The 23,438-nt window shown below is 41.1% G+C and overlaps 1 protein-coding gene across 1 annotated transcript in view; it reads left to right on the plus strand.

Annotated features, from left to right (window-relative positions):
* Positions 1-23,438, plus strand: part of UGGT1 (UDP-glucose glycoprotein glucosyltransferase 1) — a gene marked incomplete in the record, with an annotated part of 2,149,769 nt that overhangs the window by 1,345,485 nt on the left and 780,846 nt on the right. Inside the window, 1 exon segment of the mRNA XM_044070228.1 lies at positions 4,698-4,887. Coding sequence (XP_043926163.1) covers positions 4,698-4,887 — 190 coding nt within the window.

Here is a 23,438-nt window from a genome sequence, read left to right on the forward strand (position 1 = left end):
TAGTAAGCACAGACTGACCTGTAGCTACAATGCTCTTAAATTACAATAGGCCTATGTACCACTCTTTGTTGGCCCATCTCACAAAGGGCATTTACAGTTACTGGCATTTAGTTGCGACAAGGATACATTGCAGTAACTCTGTGTATAAGTCTGGACTTAGGTGAAATGGCACCCTAGGCCTAATGTTTGAGTCACAGCCCCCCCCCCCAGACGCACAGACACGCACACACCCTCCAGTCTTCCCCAGTTTCCCCCCATCTGGGCTCCCTATGCCATGCACCTTATTTTTTCTTCCCTTCTCACATTTGCTTTACTCTTCAACTTTTTCAAGAAGCCATAACTTCCTATGTGCTCTGAAGTGCATTTCAAATTTTATTTTTTTAAACAACCCTTTCATCCAATGATGACTTGAATAGAAATCAATTAAGGAAAGAAATTGTATTGCTATTCAACTTTAGTTTTCCTTGTATCCTTCCAACATACCTTTCCTGACCAAGACCGCACAGTAATAACCAGTTAGGAAGTGATTCAAGTAAGCCAGGGCCCAAGACGTCATTGGGTTTTAGATGCTCTGGGATGTATTTTAGAGCATTTTCCCTAGCCTTTTAATCTGCTTGTGACCTAAACAAACATGAGTAATAAAAAAACATGCATCCTTATTTTTTTCTTCAAGGAAGACATACGTTGTACCTAAGGCTTACTGTTCAAAGAAGACTAAATAGTAGCTCACAATAATCAAATAAACCAGTTGTTTTCTGGATACACAGTTCCTATCTTGGAATTGCCTGCCTACCCCCCCCCCCCTCCAAAAAAAAAAAAAAAGACGGTCTATGCATCCCTCTGGTGTTAGACTGGTTTAACAGCAGAGATTCAAATTGCCACAGTCATGTATTTCAAATGACCACTGACATACATATAAACAGCATGTCTCCTCACTCCTCAACCCAAACTCTCAAAGCAGCTACCTGTAAACATGCCTGAAGTTTGATTGTAAGGAAAGTGAGAAAAAGAGTACAGTAATGTATTCTGCTTTGTTGCTCCTAGACAGTACATTGTTCCTGCACAAGGTATGGTAACTTCTTTGTACACCTCTGAAGTCTGTGAGAAAAGTAAAAGAAACAATGACCACACTGTCCTCAGCCCAAACATAAGCTATAACAACATCATGTACACACCTTTAAAGTTTGACTATGATGAAAATTAAAGAAGTAATGAAGACACAACCCCTCCCCTGCCCCCTATAACCTACAACAGCGTTCTGTACACAACACATCTGAGCAAGGCTGGTTTTAGAATGGGTGTAGAGGCCATTATCAACTTTATTCTATCAGGATCACATCTCAGCCCTGTTCAGGTTAAAGATCGTAATCAGAGCTTTAATACATTTTTTCCTCTTCATTTTTTTTCCAACCACAAACAGCTTTTGTGAGGCCATCACACAGTCACGGGTGGTTAAGGGAGCCCCCCAGTATCCAGTTATACAGTTTGGGGAGTGGGGGCCTCAGACTATTAGAACATTCTTCTATCATATATTGTATACATTAATTTTGAAATATAATTACTTGTTAGCTACATTTTTTACTGAAACCCAGAAGAATAATGTATGTGCCCTGGCATAAAACTGGGGGTGTACACAGATAAAAATCACTGATATTTTTTAGACACACACACTATAGCAATACTAGTTTTGTACTTATTTCAGCAAATAATACATTGTGCAACACTGGTTCTGGCACACTAGATCAATGACTGCTGTTTAGCAGTTGTCAAACAGCAGCAGGGGTAAGTCACTTTTATTTACCTCAGTGAGGAGTAATGTAAACCTGTCAATGTTTCTGATTTCACAGACCTTCCCTGAGTTTTCTCATAATTTTGCTCTGTACTTTGTAAAAAGTTTGATTTGTTTGTAAATTATTCTTGATTACAGACTGTCAATAAATCCAGACATCAGAGTTTTATACTTATTGTCCAAAAATGCATTTGATGCAAAAAGGTGTTATATAATTAACTTTTTAATTAAATTATAGTAATATTTAATACTTGTTCCTTTATTCTGCTATTATTGATATTGCACTGAATTATTTTGCAAAGAAGTTGAAAGTTGTAGTATCTGATGTTCTGCCACTGTTTATAGAATTTCCTGAAAGTGAAATCCATCAGAGAAGATCAGAAGCATCCTCTTTTCTTAAAATTCAAGGTTTGCACAAAGATCAATCACTCTGGGCTTCTAATCTCTCTAGTGATTACCTTGTTTATTTTCATTATCAGATTTATCCTAACAAGGTCATATCACAGATCTGTTCATTTTAAAGAGCATAATCAGAAAATTAATATATTTTGTCTCCTCATTTTCCCCAACCAGCAGCAGCTTTTGTGGGTCCCCATACAGCCAATAATGAATTAGGGGCCCCCTTGCAGCCATGGGTAATGCAAGTACCTAAAGCTGGCTACATTGTTAGTTTTAGTGGAGTGAATGTCCACTAGCAGAGTTTAACTAAGCCAGGACACTGTCAGTGGTAAAATATTTAATGGAATTGTGAAGCCTGTTGCTTGATAGAACATTGTTACAATAACTTGAAATATCTTGGAATTTTAAAGTAGATATAAATAAGAGTTATTACCCATCTGGTTTATTAAGTATACAATATTGTTGTACTAGCTTTTGTTGGTTTTATAGACATGCTACAAAATATTAAGGTAAGATAACTTGCTGTGGTTGGGGGACCCCAGGAGCAGGGGGCCCCCAGCGACCACAGGGTTTGCTGGTATTTAAAGCCGGCTATGCCAAATCATGCCGACACAACTCTGGCTGCAAAAATTAAATGTCACTTTTGTGAAGACTGTCAAAGGCCTTCTTTAGAGGTGCCTTTTTATGTCCCACCTGTCATGGACCTGGTGCCTCCTTAGGACCTTCCTCTACTGTTTCAGGTACTTTCTAGACCTCCCTTTGAACCTTCAGCTATGGTGTTCTTAATTTTTTTTGTCATAGACAACTCTGCTGGCCATCACATCAGCCAAAAGAATTTTGAAACTTCAAGCATTATCTTTTATATTTCCTTGCGTATCTTTTCATAAAGATAGTCACCTTAAGGACTAACCCATCATTTTTGCCGAAGGTTGCTTCTGAATCAGATTTAAAACCACCCCATTCATTTGTCAGTTTTATTTCCAAATTTCAGTAGTAAGAGAGAACATTTGCTTTATTGTTTGAATGTTCATAGGCAGCTGGACAAAACCAAAAGTTTCAGAAAATCTGACCAACTGTTGATTTATTTTTCTAAGGCAAGACTTGGCAAGCCTGTTTCCAAAGTGAGCTTATCAAAATGGCTTTCTCATTGTATTTCCTTTGCATACGACTTGAAATGAATTCCTTTGCCTGTGAAACCTAAAGGTTATTCCACAAGACAGTGGTTACCTCAACTACCTTTTTCTCACAGGTTTCTACTGATGATTGTGCTGCAGCTACCTAGTCTAATAATCATATCTTTGTGTCCCATTACAAACTAAATGTGCAGTCTAGGTCTAGAGTTTCTTTTGATGCCACTGTCTTGCAGAATGTTCTCTCCTATGGTCTCCCTGGGGTTTTTACTGGCTGGGGACTCTGTCCCAGAGGTTGAGACTGGACAGAAAAGGAATCATATATGGATGGACGTTATGTACTTGCCATAATGATAGATTTGTGCTGTGTCTGTCTGTCCTTTTCAACTATTCCTCCCTCCATGCCCCCTTCAAATTGTTATTTTGTGACTGAGTGCTCCCGATTGGCCTTGGTGGTCTAACATTGAAGCCTGCATAGGAGGATCTATTTCAACAGTCCTCTCTCCCTTGACTCCATTTTCTCCATCCTAATTGTTACTTGTAGTGGTTCAGGATTTTTCTCCATGGGGTAAACTCAGTCTAAGGAGAGGGCACAACAGTAGTGACTTATGGTTAGAGGAGGCAGAACTCTTGAGTCTGAAGTTTGAGTATGGCCAGCTTCAGATCCGATGATCCACAAGTTGAGACAGATGGATAAAGACAACATGCATCTATTGGTAAGGTAAGTACATAACTTTCGTTTATATACTCCTTTCATTGAGTAAATGCACAGAAATGTTGAAATGTTAATGCGTTTTTCTTTGTTTGGTGCTCTGTATTATATTCACATCTAGTCAGAAACCTGCGATAGGTTTCAGAACTACTCAGTCACTAGTATTCAGGTAAACGTGTAGAGCTGTGCTGTAAATGGCAGATTAGTCCTGCATTTTGATTGCACGCTCTTTAATCTGCTCTCACCCCAGTAAGGTGTGGACTTTTGGTGGAGACTCTGACCATCCTAACAGATGAATAACATCTCTGACCCTAGGAAGAATTTCTTACCTGTGTCTCTTTGTAAAAGTACATCTCAGTGGAATGACCATGTGTTATGAGCCAAAACTGGAAAGCATTTCACCTAGTTGGTAGACAAACTCATTAGTGATTGTAGTGGAACAACCACAGTGTGGACATGAACTGAATACCATTTATTCAAATTGTAGCCCAACAATCAGAGTTGTATAAATTGAAACATTACAGAATAGCAGTGGGATGTACTTTCCATCTTTGAAGAAGTATTGTTTGTTACTGTACACTGTACTGTTTCATTCATAGTAAAATTGTGTTGATACTGAAGCTGTTCAGTATTCATTGGTAGTTTCTTTTTTTATGTGGACTCCTAGTTTCTATCGCTATGTGTTGGAGCCTGAGATCGCTTTCTTGGTGGATAATAGGTTCGCTCCTGGTCCGCTAGCAAAGTTCATGGATATGCCGCAGTCACCATTGTTTACGCTGAATGTGATCACCCCTGAGAGCTGGATGATCGAATCTGTTAATACAGCATATGACCTTGACAACATTTACCTTGAAGAGGTAAGCTGTAAAAATTATGGAGACTTAGGTGAAAAGTAAGTATATAAAAGTGCAATGTATTACTTATATAGCATTTAACATCTAGAAATGCTTGCTAGACCCATGCACCTGTTTTTTAGACCACTTTGAAAGAATCATAGTTTTTTTTTTGTTGTTTTTTTGGCAGTGGGATAAATCCCTTTGCATCTCATATGGAGGGAGACCTACACACTCCTGACTTACATTAACTCCATGTTCACAAAAGCAGAGGGGAAAAGAGCAAAGTCTGTGATTATTGAAAGCATTTTTCTGTGATGCATATTCACTGAAATGTCCACCAGAGAAATTATCCTGTATTGCTCATCTGGCTACCTCAGTAAGGGGATGCCACATTGATGCCCCCTATACTGGAAGTGTGTGTGGATATGCTGTCTCACCCATACACAAAAATAACTTTCGAATTCTACTGTGAACTCTGTTTTAAAGTGGAAGTTAGTCATAATGACATGGGTCAGACATTTAGACCCTTGCATACTTAGGTATCATTGTTTTATTCTTGTAATGTAGAAGTTATGGCCTGCATGGAAAGTAAGTACCAAAATTAATCCAGGTGAATTGGTTTAAGTAGTATGAAATAAATATTAAAATGCTAGAACAGTGTTAAACAGCTTCTCAGAGACGGAGAAAAAGTGAAATTGAGACATCTATTGGGAGAACATGTTAGAGAAGCACATTCCATGGCCTGTAATGCTGCTGTTCTATTTTAATCATTAAGTGAAGTCCAGCTCTTCATAACCTTAGTCTTTAACACACCAGGCCTATCTGTCAAATAACTGCTTATTTAACCCAAGTATGCAACAAAGTCCAGAGGGTTCAGGATTTTTTGCTTGGAAGTATTGGCATTGATATTTTTGTACTCCAAGCAGATTTCAGAGAATTTTTTCTCAGAGAGAGCACAAATGCTGTAGATGTGCTATGAAAGAGAAAGGTAATTGGGAACATTTTTCTTTTTTGGTGAGAGGCTATATTTTGTCAAAAATGTGCTGGGGATAAAATGCTTTTAGCAAAGGAAATTAATATTCTAAGATTGTATATAGAATCTGAATTGCCCAGGCAGATTAATACTGTTTGCAAAAAAAGCTACTAGAAAATGGAAATCAAAACCTAAAGCAACTGTAACTGAACTACTTAATATTGTAAAGGAGGTAAAAGAACTGGAAGTGTGATCTTTATGAAAGTGAAGGGGTAAATTACATAGAAGTGAATGGAATTTGTGGGAACAATACATGTAGAAAAGTGTTCACCAGGAGTAAAATGTAAGATAAGGCAAGAATTGCGCAATTTATGTGATGGAGTAAGTGGAAATTGTTAATGTATACTGCATGATAATGAAGGAAATGTATGGTTTATGTTCTATTACTTGTATACTGTACTGTTTTTTAAAAAGTCATGTTTAATAAAGATGCTTAACATGATTCTTTAAGTTCTTGCAAATTCATATTTATTAATCAGCTTCACCTCTGCCACCCCTTCTTCTTTTGTTTACAGTCATTCTAGCACCAAGTGTCTTCTTTGATGAATCCTTTCTTCACATTATTTGGCCAAATTATTTGCATTTTAGTTTTATTGTCAGACCTTTCAGTGAACATATAGGTTTATTTCCTTAAGCATCAACTAATATGAACTTGTACTCCTTGGAATTCTCACTTTTTTTTTTTCAGAAACACAGTTCAGAAGAATTCGTTTTACAGGGCACAGCCATGCTTACAATCCATCATTTTCCAGTCTTTTCCGTCCAGTCTTATGTTAGTGCTGTGAAAACCATAACTGTGACTGTAGGAGATGTTTACTGACAATGTGATGTCTCTGCACTTTATCCCATTGAGTACTGACTGTTGTTTTTCAAGGGACTGTCCCATATTTACTGTTTTGGGCTGTTTTGGGGTTGTGTTTAAAAGCATGCATCTCCAAAATAGTTCAACATTTTTTCATGAAGATCTCATGGAATGTTATTGTCATAATTATCTATAAAACCTTCTTATCTTCCATCTTCAAAGCAAACAAGCAACTGTATCTTGAATTTTAATGAAAATAAACCGAAATGTTATATTTTATGTCTTAACATTTACAAAGAATAAGCACATCACAAATACACAAACACATACTCTCTTTAGGTTTGTAATAACACCAACATTATATGTTTGTTTTTAAATAGCTTTTTTTTCAGACAAGTTTATTGAATTATCCCTTGTGACATAGGCAAATTTGCATTCATACAAAAGTTGTCAAACTATGTTAACATAAACATTATATTTCACATATATTGCTATATATCATGTAACCTAAGCAACATTACATACATTTTTCAGTTCCTGACTTTTTCTAAACAAGGTACATCTTTAATAAACCATCACTTATTGCACAGGCAATCATTCATTTATATAAATTAAATCAAATCACACTGACACAAACTTAGTTGCAAGCATTTTACGTCACTTATCTACCCAATCTTTCTTACTCGGACATTACATAGCTCGTTTAAGTCCTGCTGCCTTTTAAACCTCATTCCTTCCTTGTATGTATTCTTCCCACAATTCCCATTTTTTCCTATGTAGTTTCTCCTACCCTTTTCTAAAGATCTCACTTCCAGTTGTTTCATCTCTGTTACTATATTTACTACTTCCTGTATAGTTTATTTTTAAATAGCTTCTGATAATTTTTCTCTTCAAAGAAACACATTTGTTTTCACCTGTTTTGTAAATGTTGTACACTGTCAATTTACAAAGGCCATTCCAGCCTGAATTCCACCTTAACTTCAAATGACATCTCTTTACTTCAAGATATTTTAATGTAATTTTGAGGACAGGAATCCCTTGGTACCCTCACTTTCATTTTATTTTGCACAGCCTCCTAGTTTCTAGGGGAAGTATATAACATAATCTCAAATATCTGCTTGCCTATCAGAACATGTTATATATATATATTTTGCTATACTATACCAAATGAAACAACTTACTAAAAAAATGACTTGTTCATAGCTTCATAGGTGTTTACTGGGCTGACGACCACAAGGACCTTTTCAAGCGTAGTTATGCATCCCAAATCTCTGGTGAGTTCTGATACCCTTGATAAGTGCAAGCATGGGCCTGGGAGATGAACCATTTACAGGCTACCTGTTTGCATCAGAGGCATAGGTGCCAAACCAGGGATGAATTTCTGGTTTCCCATCCAATTGTCCAAGTTGCACTTAAATTGGGTTAGGGAGGAACTCTACTTCACATGGATAGGGAGCTTGTTCCATAGATGGAGTGTCTGGGATACATACCTATCTCACCAACAGGTCCTATTTATATCACAGACAAGGTTTAAGTCTTTAGAATGGGTAATTCTACTACTGTTTGTTTTGTGAATATGCAGGAGGACCATCAGAGTGGAGTCTGACAATGCCCTGTATGCCAGGCATATATCTCCACTCAAAAGCCTGTAGGAGACAGAATACAGGGGTAGGGCCTTGAGGTGGTCTGCATAAGCTGCATTACTTACGCCCTGTATTCTTTTAGTGAGGAACCTCTGTGGACATTCCAGTTGTTGAGTAAACCACAAAAAATAAAGAATGCCAATTCCACAGTATCTTGAGACGCCGATAACACCTTCCACATGCAATAACTCACTTTAGCAAAATGCTAGACTAGTGTTCTCAAATTTAAAAGCTGTTGACCATTTCAGTATCGTTAAAACGCCAATGTATTATCCAACATAGTTAAGCGCTTTCACCCGCTACACTACGGGCTTCATCAAAACAACACTACAACAAACTGTTCCATTTAAATAAATGTTTTGGCGCCAATAGTGCCAGAATTTTAAAGCGACACTTGCCTATTTAAAAAAACTAGCTTTAAAAGCGCATCCTAATTTATCAATACAATAAAAATCATACACAAATCTTTATCTAAATAAACAAACAGCAAACCAGAGTAGTAGCTATGGGGGGCAGCTTGTGCCCCCATATTTGCGAATCTGGTTATGCTTGATTGGGAGGAAACCATAGTTTTCAAGAATGATTTTATTAAATATATTAAGTACTACTCCCGTTTTCTTGACAACATCTATATTTTGTGGGATGGTAGCCCATCTATGTTGGAAACATTTTTGGAGTATCTTAATCAAAGTAATGACTTCCTGAAGTTTACATCCTGTAGCAGTCATGAATGAATAGCCTGTCTAGATACATTCATTTCAAAAGGAGAAAGATGTTTTAAGTCTCAAATATACAGGAGAAATACATTTTCCAGTGGCTAGTTAGAATATTCAAGTAACCATCCTAGAAAACTATTAACCAATATGTACAAAGGACAACTTATATGAGCTATTAGAATGACATCATCATACTCTGAGATGTTAGAAGAAGTGTTGTATATCACTAATTTATTTAAAGACAGAGGTTGTGATACTAACATGATGAAGAAAGTGGGTAAGCTTGTTATCAAAGAGTGGGGAAGTAAATACATTCTCCTGTTAGGTTATAATTATTACAAAAAAGACATTGTTCTTAAGAACCAAGAGAGGCTTACCGGTACAGGTACAAAATTTAATAGAGCATGTGTATTAGAGTATGGACCACATGTTACAAAAATAAAGAACATAATGGTTAATAATTGGAATATAATATTAGCTGACCAGGATATTGCCAACATATTAGGGTTCCAAACTTTATTTATAAATAAAATGAGATGTAATATTAAGAACTATCTTGAAAGAGGACACATAGTTAAGGCCCCAATTAATAAATACACCAAAAATGTGGAAGCTGTAATCAGTGTTATGCCATTAATGAGGAAGGAGGAATTACTTTAATATTAATAGAACCAATATTAGATTTCAACAGGGTAACTATAATTCTCAATTGGTTATATATTTAGCTAAATGTACTGTCTGTCTAGGATTTTACATAGGAAAGACAGAAAGGAAGTTTAAAAAGCGTATCTATGCACATCTGTATAGTATAAGGGTGAAGGACGTAAATAATGCTTTATATAGGCATGTGCACAGTTGTGGGGATAGACACAATTTTAAATTTGCCATACTGGACAGTATCCAATTAGATCCTAGAGGGGGTAATTATAAAGGTATGTTATCCTATAAGGAAATATGGTGGCAATTATACACTGACGCCTCTACACCACCAGGACTTAATGATTATTTTACCATCAAGCCTCTTTTGACCATTGCTTGTTAGATCATATTTAGAGTTCAAATATAGTTGAACAGAATTAAATATATTGTATTGCGGCCACTAATGTAGAAACGTATTGCATTAGGATGATTTTTTTCGATTATGAAATTAAAGAAATGTTTATTATACAAAATTTTAGTATTTATATTTTACATAATTTACATAAAACTGAAGTTTTTTTAAAGCTTTTAAAATTAATGATGTTTATTTAGATAAAGATTTGTGTATGATTTTTATTGTATTGATAAATTAGGATGAGCTTTTAAAGCTAGTTTTTTTTAAATAGGCATGTGTCGCTTTAAAATTCTGGCACTATTGGCGCCAAAACATTTATTTAAATGGTAACAATTTGTTGTAGTGTTGTTCTGATGAAGCCCGTAGTGTAGCGGGTGAAAGCGCTTAACTATGTTGGATAATAAATTGGCGTTTTAACAATATTGAAATGGTCAACAGTTTTTAAATTTGAGAACACTAGTCTAGCATTTTGCTAAAGTGAGTTATTGCATGTGGAAGGTGTTATCGGCATCTCCAGATACCATGGAATTGGCGTTCTTTAATTTTGTGGTTTGTTCAGTAGTCTTATTTGAACGCCAACAGCTGTTTAATTTTGGGACATTCCAGTTGTTGGATATGCCTGGTTGTGTCATGGTAGTCTTTTAATCTAGATGTATTAAACATTTTAAATATATTCTTTGAGGACATACTGTTATGAGTTTAGATTCATACGCATATAATTGTTTTTATACTAATAACAGAGGGAATTCAGCACTGTGCACTTTAAATTTATGGTGATTGATTTGTTAACTTATTATTCAATTATGAAGTCTTGATTGGTGAAGTGAGATTATATAAAAAACGAAGTTTCAAATATATAAGTGGCTCTGAGGAAATCTACGGTTGTAGATGAAAGCGCTCAACCAGCTAATATTTTATGTGATTCATTAAAGACAAGCTTTTATACTTTTACTCGTGCCAGTGCGTGATTATCTTTGCTGGGACTGCCTTTGCCTCGACAGGGGCTTTATTTTGATTCTCTACCTGCTTTATTAATCAATTACTCATAACCTTCCAGAATTTTCCATTTATTTCCTACTGTGTTTATTTCGCATGAATCCAAGCTGTAATTAATCGCTATGGCTGTGTTCCAAGAATTATTTGCACTCTGTGTCCATTTACCTTTATTGTTGGAACTGTCACCTTCATCTTCATAGAAATGTTTTATTTCAACTTTTTTGTAGATCTTCATTTTAAATCTGTTTTGCAAACTTTCATTAATACTTGATTATCTGTCGTTAACATTTTGGTCCTATTAGCCGTATTTTAACTACATTGTTTTTAATGTACTTTGGATGCATGCTGTTGTAATGCAGGAGTATATTACTTCCTGCATTCCTGAATGAAACTACAGACTCTAATTCATTTTTATTATTTTTATGCACCCTCATATCCAAATAAATTGTTTAAAGTCATTATTGATTATAAATTTAAAAAAATCAGTACTTCTGTTTAACTCATTACAAATTGTTCCAGATTATTCTCTTACTCTTTCTAAGTTAGAAATATATCATCAATAAAACAACAGTATTAAATTCTTCCATTTTATAAAGAAAGTTTTCTTCCTAAAACGTCAATTTGGAGCCATACTAGCCACTCTTACTTCCCGTTTAAAAACATCCTTCAATTATAAAGTTATTTTGCAACACCTGTTCTATAGTCATATAAAAATCTTGCGTCTCTGTATGATGGAATTCAATAAAATATTATTTACCCATTCTACCCCGGTGTTCTGAGTTACTATTGCGTTTGCAGTGAAATTACATCTATTGTTGCCAACCATTCATCACTACTTACTCCGATTACTGTTCATTTTGTTCTTGAAATCAAGTAAATCTCTAATAAATGATTTACTTTTTATTACCACTTTCCCCAGTGATTGATCCACAAATATGAATAGAAGTTCTAATTTTGAACCTTTCGATGCCACCATTGGTCTCAAAAGGGGCTTTTGTTGATTTTTGTGGATTTTAGGTTTTCCAAAGATTACTCCAATCTTAGGATTCTCAATTTCAAAAAAATGCATACATAGGAGAAATTATATCATGCATTAAATTATCATGCAGTCAAACATCAATTTGTCTATAATTTCTTAACACTTCAGTTCTTTAACCTTTTTAGAAAAATTCTGTTGTAACATCAAATGCATTTTGTTTGAATATTTATAATCCATAATAACCATTGCCCCGCACTTATCAGCTCTCATATATTTGTCCTTCAGTAACCCAAAAATATTCATCTGTCTTCTGTTGAGTTAAACATTCTATTTTGGACTTAATTGCTAATAAAGCTCTAATGTCCTTTTCACATCTTTTCTCAAATTCTGACTAGGCAAGATATAATGGTTGGTTAAACAAACTATATGTTAAGTTGTCAATCTCGCATTCATTCTTGCTGGATGGGTTCGAAGCCGATCCTCGGCTCCAACTCGGCACTTGCTAAGCTCGAGAGTCACTTTTACCAGCTCGAGGCAGCCCCATATCCCATGATGCAAGGCGGTAATTACCCAGATCTCGTTTGCCGCTTCGCTAATGAGGTCATCCTTTTTACCAGCTCCTGGTAAGTGATATTTTTCTTGCTATTTGTAAGGATTTAGGTGTCTCAAAACTCTAAATTTTAGTCTTTTAGTCTTTTTATCCCTTCAGTGTACTTTATTCACTTAGCTCCATACCCATTTCCCCTTAGTTCACTTAGTTTCAGTGTTTCGGGCCTTAGGCCTTTCCCACCCTCACAGTTCCTGTCAGGATTTCCCTCAGGTGTGTGTGTGTTGTGTCACTGTTATAATAATAACTAATTTATTAGTTATTAATAATATTTTAGTTGTTGGTGTCTTTGTTTGGGCTGATTGGTGTGTGTGAGTGTTTTAGGACTGAGACATATCCAAAGATACTAGGGTCTCAGGTTTCAAGAAGTGTGACTCGTGCTGTCAGAAGATGTCTCTGACAGACAGTCACACTTCTTGTATTTATTGCCTGGGACCCCTACACCTGCAGGACTCCTGTGCTATATGTCATTCTTTCAGCCAGGGAGACCTGCAGGAACATATAAATAAGTTGATCCTCAGGGGTCTTCTTAAACCGGAGAGCTCCCCGGCTAAGGTCGGCTCCGGGAAGCCCTCCAAGCCTCTCAAGACCCAGGCTTCGGTGTCCAAGTCTGTGGTCTTGGTTCTGACTCCGCCGGAGTCGACATCGGCTCCGTCTGGAGCCGATCCTTCCTTGTTGGAAGCTTCTGTACCAGCGCCGGTCGGCGCCGATACCCTGGCTTCGGCACCTGTGTCGGCTCTGTCTGGAGCTGACACCCTAGCGTCGAAGCATGTTTCGGCTCCGGCTGGAGCCGAAATATCTTTGTCTCCTCTCGGCTCCGCCTGGAGCCGAACATTCTTCGGCTCAGATGGCTCCGTCCAAGAAGAGGTCTAGATCTCCTTCTTTGGAATCTATACACTCAGCTCTAGCCTCTCCCTTGCTTTCGGAGCGGAGCCATCGGAGCCGATCATAGAGTTCTTCCAGGCTCTCAGACCACGACTTAGAGAGAGTGGTGAGTAGGCTATTAAAATCACAGGCACTAGCCCAGATGCCCCATAGCCCGTCTCATCAGACGTCAGCTATTCTACACCCCCCTGAGATTCCTCCTTCGACTCTCCTACAGAGTTCGGAGCAGGAGATTATTGGTACCGTGCCTGTTGCTGCTTCGGAGCCGATACCACACCTTTCAGCGCCGTCGTCCTCGACTCCTATCTCCTCCTTGAGACCTTCCTTGGAGGGATCCGGGCGTCGGGCTTCCCTGGTCGGTTCCGAGTGGCATCGGACCCTTGTCCGACCCCATTCTTCCTCTCAGAGCTTCGGCCTTGGTGAGCTCGGCCCCGACATCTGCTTCCGAGCCTTCCCTTTCAGTGGGACCAGGGATCCCTGTTTCTTCGGAGCAGGATCTCTCGGCCCTCCCTGGAAGGGGAGCCTTCGAGGTGATGAGGAGTGTGCTAGCCCCAGAGCTTAGCCAGCAGTCGGTTCCTTTAGCTCCTCCCTCTATGGTGCCTGTAGATGCCTCTTCCCGCTCTCTTGCTCCCGAACCCAGAGATCCATCGCCCCAGGTTTCCCCATTGGGAAGGACTTCCTCTTCCGAGGTTTCTCCTGATCCTTCAGGTGAACCCCCGCGTAAGAGGACCTGCAAGAGGAAACATTTAGACTCCCCTGAGTCTGCAACATCAGATACTGATTTAGATGAGTCAGAGGGGTCCCCAAGATCTCCCTCTGAGGATGTCTCCTTTTCAGACATCCTTGAATTCCTGAAACAGAGGGGGAACTGGCCCTCCATTAATCCCTCCGAGGATGAATCGGTATACCTGGAGGCTTATGGATCTCGACCCTCCACCTCCTGGGTGTCTCCGCCTTTCGACCCCCTTATGGAAGTCATAGCTCGAAAGGCGTGGGCATCTCCTGATTCGGTGGAACCAGTCCCAGGAGACCTTCAAAGTTTATCACGGCCCCCGCTGAAAAGCAGATGTTCTTCATTCCACATTGCTGCAGTCCTAACACTTGGGTAGTCCGCTGTCCCAGTCGGCCCGAATACCAAAGTATATGGCTGACGTCGGTCAAGGCGCATGTCTGACGTCAGGACGTCAGGGTACAAATGCGCATGACCGACGTCATATCCTCAGTCTTTTTTGCCGCATGGTCCGATGCAGAAGCAGTTTTGCGAGTGCAGGTTGGCGTTCTGAAATTTTCTGAAGTCGGAGTTTCAGACCGAATCAAAGTTGGCTAAGTACCCCGTTGGGGAATATTTTGGTTTTTTCTTGCCTCAGTATTTAACCGGATGTCAGAAAAAGTGAATAACTGTATTTTGTGGGAAACAGATACCTCATAGGGATTACCATACCTTGTGTATACCTTGTTTAGGGCCTGAGCACGACGTTGTTGGATGTCGCTCTTGTGCTAGATTTAACAAACGCACTATAAAGAGAAGATTAGACTGTGCCAGGTTAGTTTTTGGGAAGCGTTGTAATTATAAAATGCCGTCAGATACAAAAGCGCAAGGACAAAGCAGCAAAGTTTAGGTTGGAAGAACCGTCAGTCCCGGACGTCGGTTCTTTAGAAGGCTCAGTGGAGCCGGTGGTTCTGCCTGAAGTTTCTTTGGAGTCTCAGGGAGAGACTTTACTGTTACAAGATGTGTCCTCTCAGGAGGTAGGCCAGGCTGAAGGGGCTTCTCAGGTGGCTGTTCTCCCCTCTCTTCCTAAGGTGGTTAGGCCCTCCCCTTCTGTTTCCAAGGCTTCTTTTCTCTCCTAGTTCTTCAGGATCTTTGCCTAAGAAACATATGCTTAAAATGGCAGAAGATTTGATTACTATGATTAGAGGTTCTATGCCCCCTCCTGATAAGAGGCCTAGGGTGGAACCTGAGCTTGAGAGTTTTGAGCAGTGTTCTGAGGCTTCTGAGTCTTCGGCTGAAGACTTGCAGGAGTATCCTCCTTATTCTGATTCTGATGTGGATGATTCTACTCCTTCGGCTTCTCCTCCTGAGGATTTTTCTTTTTCAGAGACTCTTCATTCCATGAGGGAGCATTTTAAATGGGAAGGTCAAGATTTCTCTGATTCCAGGAAGAGGCTTAGGGAATTTTTGTTTTACCCCAGCATAGGCCTTTAGCTATACCTCCTGTTCTGGATGTGGTGGAAGATGTTTTGCAGAGGCTTCCTGAACCCTGATTCTTTGCCTCCTGCCCCAGTTAAACCAGACAGGTATTATAGGGTGCCTGAAGCTCATAAGTATCTTTTAAGAGTCCTAGGGCAGACCCAGAAACTGTTTCTCAGGGGCCTAAAGGTGTTAAGGCTTCTGTTGTTAAAAATCCTGTTCCTCCTGATAAGGAGGCAAGGGCTTTGGATAGATGGGGAAAAGGTGTATACTTCTTCCACTTTAGCCATGAGGGCTTTGAATTGCCAGTTCCACATGTTAAAATATCAAAATTATCTCCTTTCACAATTGAAGTCTAAGGTAGATGCTCTGGCGAAGGTATTGAGTGTAAAGAGTTGCAGGATTTAGTTCATGTGTCTGAACAGGTGGGTAAGCATTCCTTGCAATGCGGTTTTGATGTTGTGCAGGCCTCTTCGAGGGTGGCTGCCACTGGTTCTGTTCTTCGTAGGCACGCCTGGCTGAGGGATCAGGATTTAGCTGAGCATGTTAAGACAAGGATTTTGGATGCTCCATTACAGTCTGACATGTTGTTTGGTCCTGTGGAAGCAGTTTTAAAGAAAATGGAGGACAAGGCTAAGTCTATGCAGACTGTTAAAGATTTTTTGCAGGTTCAGCCTCTGAAGTTTAGTAGAAATTGGCCTACTAAGGGGTGGACATATCCTGCTTATGATTCCCAGTCTAGGGGTAGGTCTAGACGTGGTAGGGGCAGAGCTCAAGGTTCTTTTAGGCTTAGAACAGGGAGTTCACCTGCTCAGTCTTCTGGTGAGGGCAGGGGTCAGTCCTTTCGTAAACAGACCCAATGACCTGCCTTTTCAGCTGCCAGTGCTTTCTCGTCTGGCAGCACCTTTAGGAGGAAGGCTGGCACTTTTCAAAGAAAATTGGAGTTTAATTACCCAAGACAAATGGGTACTGGATATCATTCACCACGGTTACAGGTTTTATTTCCATACCTTGCCTCCTTTCAAAGGCATGCCAGACATTCCTCCGCTACAAAGAAAAGAGGCTCACAAGCAAATTTCTCTGTTACTCCAAATAGGGGCCATTCAGCCGGTTCCTGTGCCAGAAAGAGGCCTAGGATTTTATTCTCGCCTGTTCCTAGTACCAAAGAAGGGGAACACGTGGAGACCAATTTTGGATTTATCTATCCTCAACACTTATCTGGACATTCCCAAGTTCAAAATGTTGACGTTACAACAGCTTTTACCTCTGCTGGGCAAAGATCACTGGATGGTAACTTTAGATCTCAAGGAGGCTTACCTTCATGTACCTATCAGACTAAGTTGCAGGAAGTATCTGCGTTTTCGAGCTGGGAATTCCCATTATCAGTTCTCTGCATTGCCCTTTGGCTTATCTACTGCGCCCAGAGTATTCACAAAGGTTCTGGCTCCAGTGATAGCTTACTTCAGGCTAAAAGGATTACAAATCTATCCTTACTTGGACGACTGCCTGATTCTGGCTCAAGAAAAGGAAGACCTTTTACAGCATTTGGAATATGTGATAGCAGTGCTAAGATGCCTGGGGTATTCTGTGAACGAAATAAAGTCCAGTCTAGTACCCTCTCAAGACATGTGCTTTCTGGGTGTGAGACTGAATACAGCAACCCAGATGGCCTTTTTAACCCCGGACAAACAAAATAATCTTTCCCTTTACTTCCATCAACTATCTCTTCAGTCCGGGCTGACTGCAAGGACAGTCCTTCAAGCCTTAGGGTTCATGGCATCTTGTATTCTGGTGCTTCCCAATGCCAAACTGCATATGAGGAAGCTGCAATGGTATCTCAAAATGTATGGACACAGCACTGCCAGGATTTGGACACTGTCATTCAAATAATACCTTGCATTCAAAAGGAATTTTGTGGTGGGCTCAGGAATGTCACCTAAACAAGGGACTCTCTGTGACCCGGCCAGAGGCGAGTCAGATTCTAACGACAGATGCCTCAGACATAGCTTGGGGAGCTCATCTGAATGGAAAGTGGGTACAAGACAAGTGGCCTGCCAGACTACAGCATCTACATATCAACATGAAGGAGATGTTAGCAGTCCAGTTTGCATTAATGGCTTTCAAGGAGTTACTTCCTCCAGGGCAGGTGTTGATTCTAACAGACAACACAACTGTCATGTGGTACATCAACAAACAAGGGGTAACACATTCTTACCCTCTATCCAGGCAAGCAATGATTTTATGGGAGACTGCGCTCAGCTTGCAACTAACTCTTCAGGCAAGGTTTCTGCCGAGCACAGAACTCCTTAGCAGATGTGTTAAGCAGGCAAATCATGGATCCCCACGAGTGGAAACTGGATCTTCATGTATTTTGGAAATTGACAGTGTCATGGGGAACTCCAGACATAGATCTGTTCGCTTCTCCACTAAACCACCAGCTGCCAAAGTTTTGCACGAAAAGGTTTCATCACACAGCTTGGAAGGTGGATGCTCTTTCTTTCAGTTGGAAAAATCTTCATGTGTATGCCTTTCCACCTCTGCCTCTTCTTCCAAAGGTACTCCTAAAGGTCAGACAAGACAAGCCAAGGATGATTTTAATAGCTCCAGATTGGCCTTGGCAACACTGGTACCCATTACTGAGGAGTCTGGTAAGGAAGCCTCCATGGCCTTTACCTTTGATTCCACACCTATTGTCTCAGAGGGACGGTCATCTACTCAATGTCAAGCTTCACTCTCTTCATCTAACAGCCTGGCATATTCTGTTTTGAAACCTAGCAGGTCTCAACTTCCTCAACAAGTTTTGAATGTGATTATGGAAGCCAGAAGACCTAGTACAAGGAAAGTGTACGCAGAAAAATGGAAGAGATTTTTATTTTGGAGTGCAGCAAAGAATTTGGAGGTTTCTGAGCCTAATTTGAGTGTGGCTCTTCAATATCTTACTGAGTTATTGGACAAAGGTTTGTCTTTCTCTTCCATAAAGATTCATGCTGCAGCAATTTCAGCTCACTATGATTGTGACCCACCATTGTTTTCTCATCCTTTGTTCAAGCAATTTCTTAGAGGGGCAAAGAATATAAGACCCCAATGAGCTCCTACTCCTGCTTGGGATCTCAATTTTGTGTTGGAGAAACTTACTCTACAACCTTTTGAGCCTGTCTACTGCTGAATTGAAATACTTGTCATGGAAGACTGCTTTTGTTGGCCATTACTTCTGCAAGAAGGGTTTCTGAATTGCAGGCCCTTATGGCGGTTGAGCCTTTTGATTTTCCATAGGGATAGGGTATCATTACGCACTAATCCTTCCTTTATGCCTAAGGTGGTTTCTAGTGTGGCTTTAAACCAAACTATTCATTTGCCTACTTTTTATGCAGATCCCCAAAATAAGGGGAAAAGATTTTGCACACTTTAGATGTACACAGGCAGTTGCGTTATTATTTAAGCAGGACTAAGGATTTTAGGCAGTCTCAGCAGTTGTTTGTTTCTTTTGCTTTGAGTTCTCAGGGCAAGCCTGTGTCAAAACAAACTATTTCTAAGTGGATTGGGTTTTGCATTGCATTTTGTTATTCCCATCATGGCAAGGAGATTCCAGCTGGGATTAGGCCTCATTCCACTAGGGCTACTGCCACTTCAACAGCATTTCTAAGGGGGGTGGCAACTAAGGATATTTTGGAGGCAGCTACTTGGAGTTCAGTGCATACTTTCTCTAAGCATTACCACCTTCCTCTTTACTCTAAATCTAGGGCTGGTTTTGCCACGGCTATTTTGCAGGGCATGTTGACAGCTCCTGCTTCTTTATGATTTGCCAGCCTCCCTTACCTCTGCTTTGGGATTCTACCCAAGTGTTAGGACTGCAGCAATGTGGAATGAAGAACATAATACAGTTTTGTACCTACCATAAATGTAGATGTTCAAGATCCACATTGCTGCAGTCCAATCCTCCCTCCTTCCCTCTGTGTTTAGGGGTGGTTGTGTGGGTGGGGTTATACTTTGTAAATTTGTATATATTGTATATATATTTGGTGCAGGAGTGTTTGGTGTTTTTTGGTTTTGGCCTTATCTTTTTAGGGTCTTCTGACATCTGGGGCAAGAAAAGACTGAGGATATGACGTCGGTCATGCGGATTTGTACCCTGACGTCCTGACGTCAGACTAATGCGCCTTGACCGACGTCAGCCATATACTTTGGTATTCGGGCCGACTGGGACAGTGGACTACCCAAGTGTTAGGACTGCAGCAATGTGGATCTTCGAACATCTACATTTATGGTAGGTACAAAACTGTACTTTTCTTACTAAGGGTGTCCCGGTTGATGCCATGGTGGTGGCGGCCACCACCAAGAAGGAACTTGCAGATCCTTCCGTGCCAGTCCATCCTCCTAACAAGGAGTCTAGGACCATGGACAGGTATGGCAAGCGGATGTTTTCCTCAGCGACCTTTGCTGTGCGTTCGCTGAATTATTTGTGTCGCTTCACCAGACTTCAGAGAGACATCCTCAAAGAGCTAGGTGAAGTAGTACAGGATCCGTCAGCAGCAGGGACTCAAGAAAAGATCGCCTCTCAGCTGGGAATCCTAAATTCCATAACCAACTCCTCCATGCGGCTCATTTCTTATGCAGCCGATGGGGCGAGTAGAGCTGCAGGCACAGGAGTGGCCCTCAGACGTCAGTCCTGGATGCGGCTCTGTAATTTTGCAGACCCCTTTAAGGCGTCCTTCACAAACTCTCCCTTTGATGGGACAACGTTGTTTGGCCCTCAGGTGAAGGACACTGTGACCAGGTGCGAGCAGGACGGCAAGGCTCTTTCTGCCGTAGGAGTCCGTTTCTCCACTCCTTCTAGACCTTACCCCAAAGGTCAGAAGGGAGGGAAAATGTGGTTCCGGAAATCACAAGGAGTCACGCCTGACGCACATGGTCAGTTTACCCCCAGAGGCAGAGGGGGTAATAATAACAGACGCCGCCCTAGGGGCAGAGGGGGTCCGCAGAACCAGGGCTCCAGAGAGCCTCTCTCTGACAAGCCCTTCCAGCATCCCTGAGGTGTTGCCCGACTGCGCACCCTTGGGGGCAGTCGGGGGAAGATTGTCGCTGTGCCCAGAAGCCTGGCTTTCCCTCTCTCAAGACAAGTGGGTACAGTCGATCATATCCGAGGGTTACAAGATTCCTTTTGAGGAAAGCCCCTTCCCTCAAAGAGGTTCCCTTCCAGATGTACCACTCGGTCTAAGGGAAATTGCAAAATTAGAGGTGTCAAAGCTTCTAAAGAAAAGAGCCATCCAGCCAGTACCAAAAGATCATTTAGAGTCCGGAATCTACTCAAGGTTCTTTTTGGTCCCCAAAAAGACTGGAGACTGGAGACCAATATTAGACCTCAGCAGGCTCAACAAGTCTGTCAAAAAGACAAGATTTCGGATGGTCACACTTCAATCGATTTTGCCCTTTCTGGGCAAAGACAACTGGATGTGCTCCATAGACCTTCAGGATGCGTACTATCATATAAAGATTCACAGATGCTCCAGAAGTTTTCTCCGCTTTCGGCTGGGGACCAGTCATTTTCAATTCAGAGCCCTGCCCTTTGGCCTCACTACAGCCCCCAGAGTGTTCACCAAATGCATGGCAGTGGTCACGGCTCGCCTGAGACGTCAAGGATTCCAGGTGTTTCCGTATCTCGACGACTGGCTCCTCTCAGCCACCACCATGCATCAACTTCTCCAAGCCAGAGATTACACTCTACGTCTCTGCGGTCACTTAGGAATTTCAGTCAACTTCGAAAAGTCTTTCTTGTCGCCCTGCCAATCTATTACCTTTATAGGCGCAAATCTAGACACTACTCAGATGTCAGCAAACCTAACAAGTCAGAGAATCCTAGATATCCAAAACCACATTTGGGTCATCCTATCCAGCAAAAGGGCACAAGCCAGGTTGGTCCTGAAAGTGTTGGGCCTCATGGCAGCTGCCATAACACTTCTTCCTCTGGTCCGCTTTTACATGCGTCTCCTACAATGGATGTTGTTCACCCAATGGTCCTTCCAGCAGCTTCCCATGCGTCACAAGATTCTGGTGACACAAACCTGCAAGAACCATCTGTCCTGGTGGATTTCCTCTCCTCTAGTTCAGCAGGGCAGACCATTTGTTCCCCCGGCCCCGGTAGCCACGGTCACTTCGGATGCCTCCCTGATCGGGTGGGGGGGGCATTATCAGGGGTTCATGGCACGTGGCAACCGTTCGAATACCACCTGCACGTAAATGTCCTAGAGATGAGAGCAGTGCTTTTAACATTGCAAGCCCTCAACGACTTTCTTCCTTTAGGGACTATTGCAGTTCACACGGACAACATGTCCGTCGTGTGGTACATCAACAAGCAGAGCAGAACCAAGTCCTATCCCTTGTGTCGAGAAGCTCTCAGACTTTGGCAATGGGCAATCTCCTCTCATCGGTTTCTGGTAGCAACGCATATCCCCGGGAAAACCAACATAATAGCGGACAGATTGAGCAGAGCTATTCTCATGCCTCACGAGTGGTCTCTCAAGCAATCCATTGTGAAGGAGATTTTTCAGAAGTGGGGCCGCCCATTCTGCGATCTTTTTGCTACACCCCAAAACAGCAAATGCCCAGACTTCTTCTCTCTCTTCCCACTTCCGGGCCATCCCCCCAGAGACACTCTTACCCAAGATTGGCCCCGGGGACTCCTTTATGCCTTTCCTCCCTTTCCTTTGATGCCACAAGTACTCCAGAAAGCTACCGTCTTGAGAGCCCAAATGATTCTCATTGCCCCTTACTGGCCTCAACAAATTTGGTTCCCGTTCCTTCATCGCCATCTTTTGGTGCAGCCTTGGCATCTGGACCCAGTTCCATATCTTCTGACCCACCAGTCGGGGCAACTGCACCGGTCCGTTCCTTCCCTCAACCTCACAACTTAGTTGCTCCACTTCCTTCCTTAGCCAGGCTTCCTATGATCTCTAACCCCGTTAGAGATATCATAGTAGCTTCTCTTAAGTCCTCTACCAGGAGGATTTATTCTAGCAAATGGAAATGCTTCTTTTTGAACAAAATCTAAGAACATAGACCCCTTTACTGCCCCTATTCAGTCGGTCTTGGATTTCCTTGCGGAAATTTTTCACTCAGGTTCTTCGTCTTTCACAGTCAAAGTTCAGTTGGCTGCAATCTCGAATTTCCATGTCGGGTTTGCAGACCACAACATTATGTCCCACAAACTTTGTAAAGCCTTTCTCAAAGGAGTGTTCCTTCTTAAACCCCCTGTTAGAGATCCTCCACCACAGTGGGACTTAAATTTAGTGCTGACATCCTTGATACTTCCCCCTTTCGAACCGGCTGCTTCATGTTCATTAAAGTTTCTTTCATGGAAGACACTTTTTCTAGTCGCTATTACCTCGGCTAGAAGAGTGTCTGAACTTCATGCCCTCTGTGTTTGTCCCCCTTATTTGGTCTTCCACAAAGACAGAGTATCCTTGAGAACCAATCCATCCTTTTTGCCCAAGGTTGCTTCTAAGACAAATTTAAACCAATCCATTGATCTCCCTGTATTTTTCCAAATTATTCTAACAGGGCGAACAAAATTGCATTACCTAGATGTTCATCGCCAACTTAGATATTACTTGGACAGAACAAAGCAATTTAGGAAGTCCGATCAGCTCTTCCTGTCTTATGCTGAAAATAAAAA

Source organism: Protopterus annectens, chromosome 4.part1, assembly GCF_019279795.1.
Source record: "Protopterus annectens isolate FY-2018-M chromosome 4.part1, PAN1.0, whole genome shotgun sequence".
Classification (NCBI taxonomy): Eukaryota; Metazoa; Chordata; order Ceratodontiformes; family Protopteridae; genus Protopterus; species Protopterus annectens.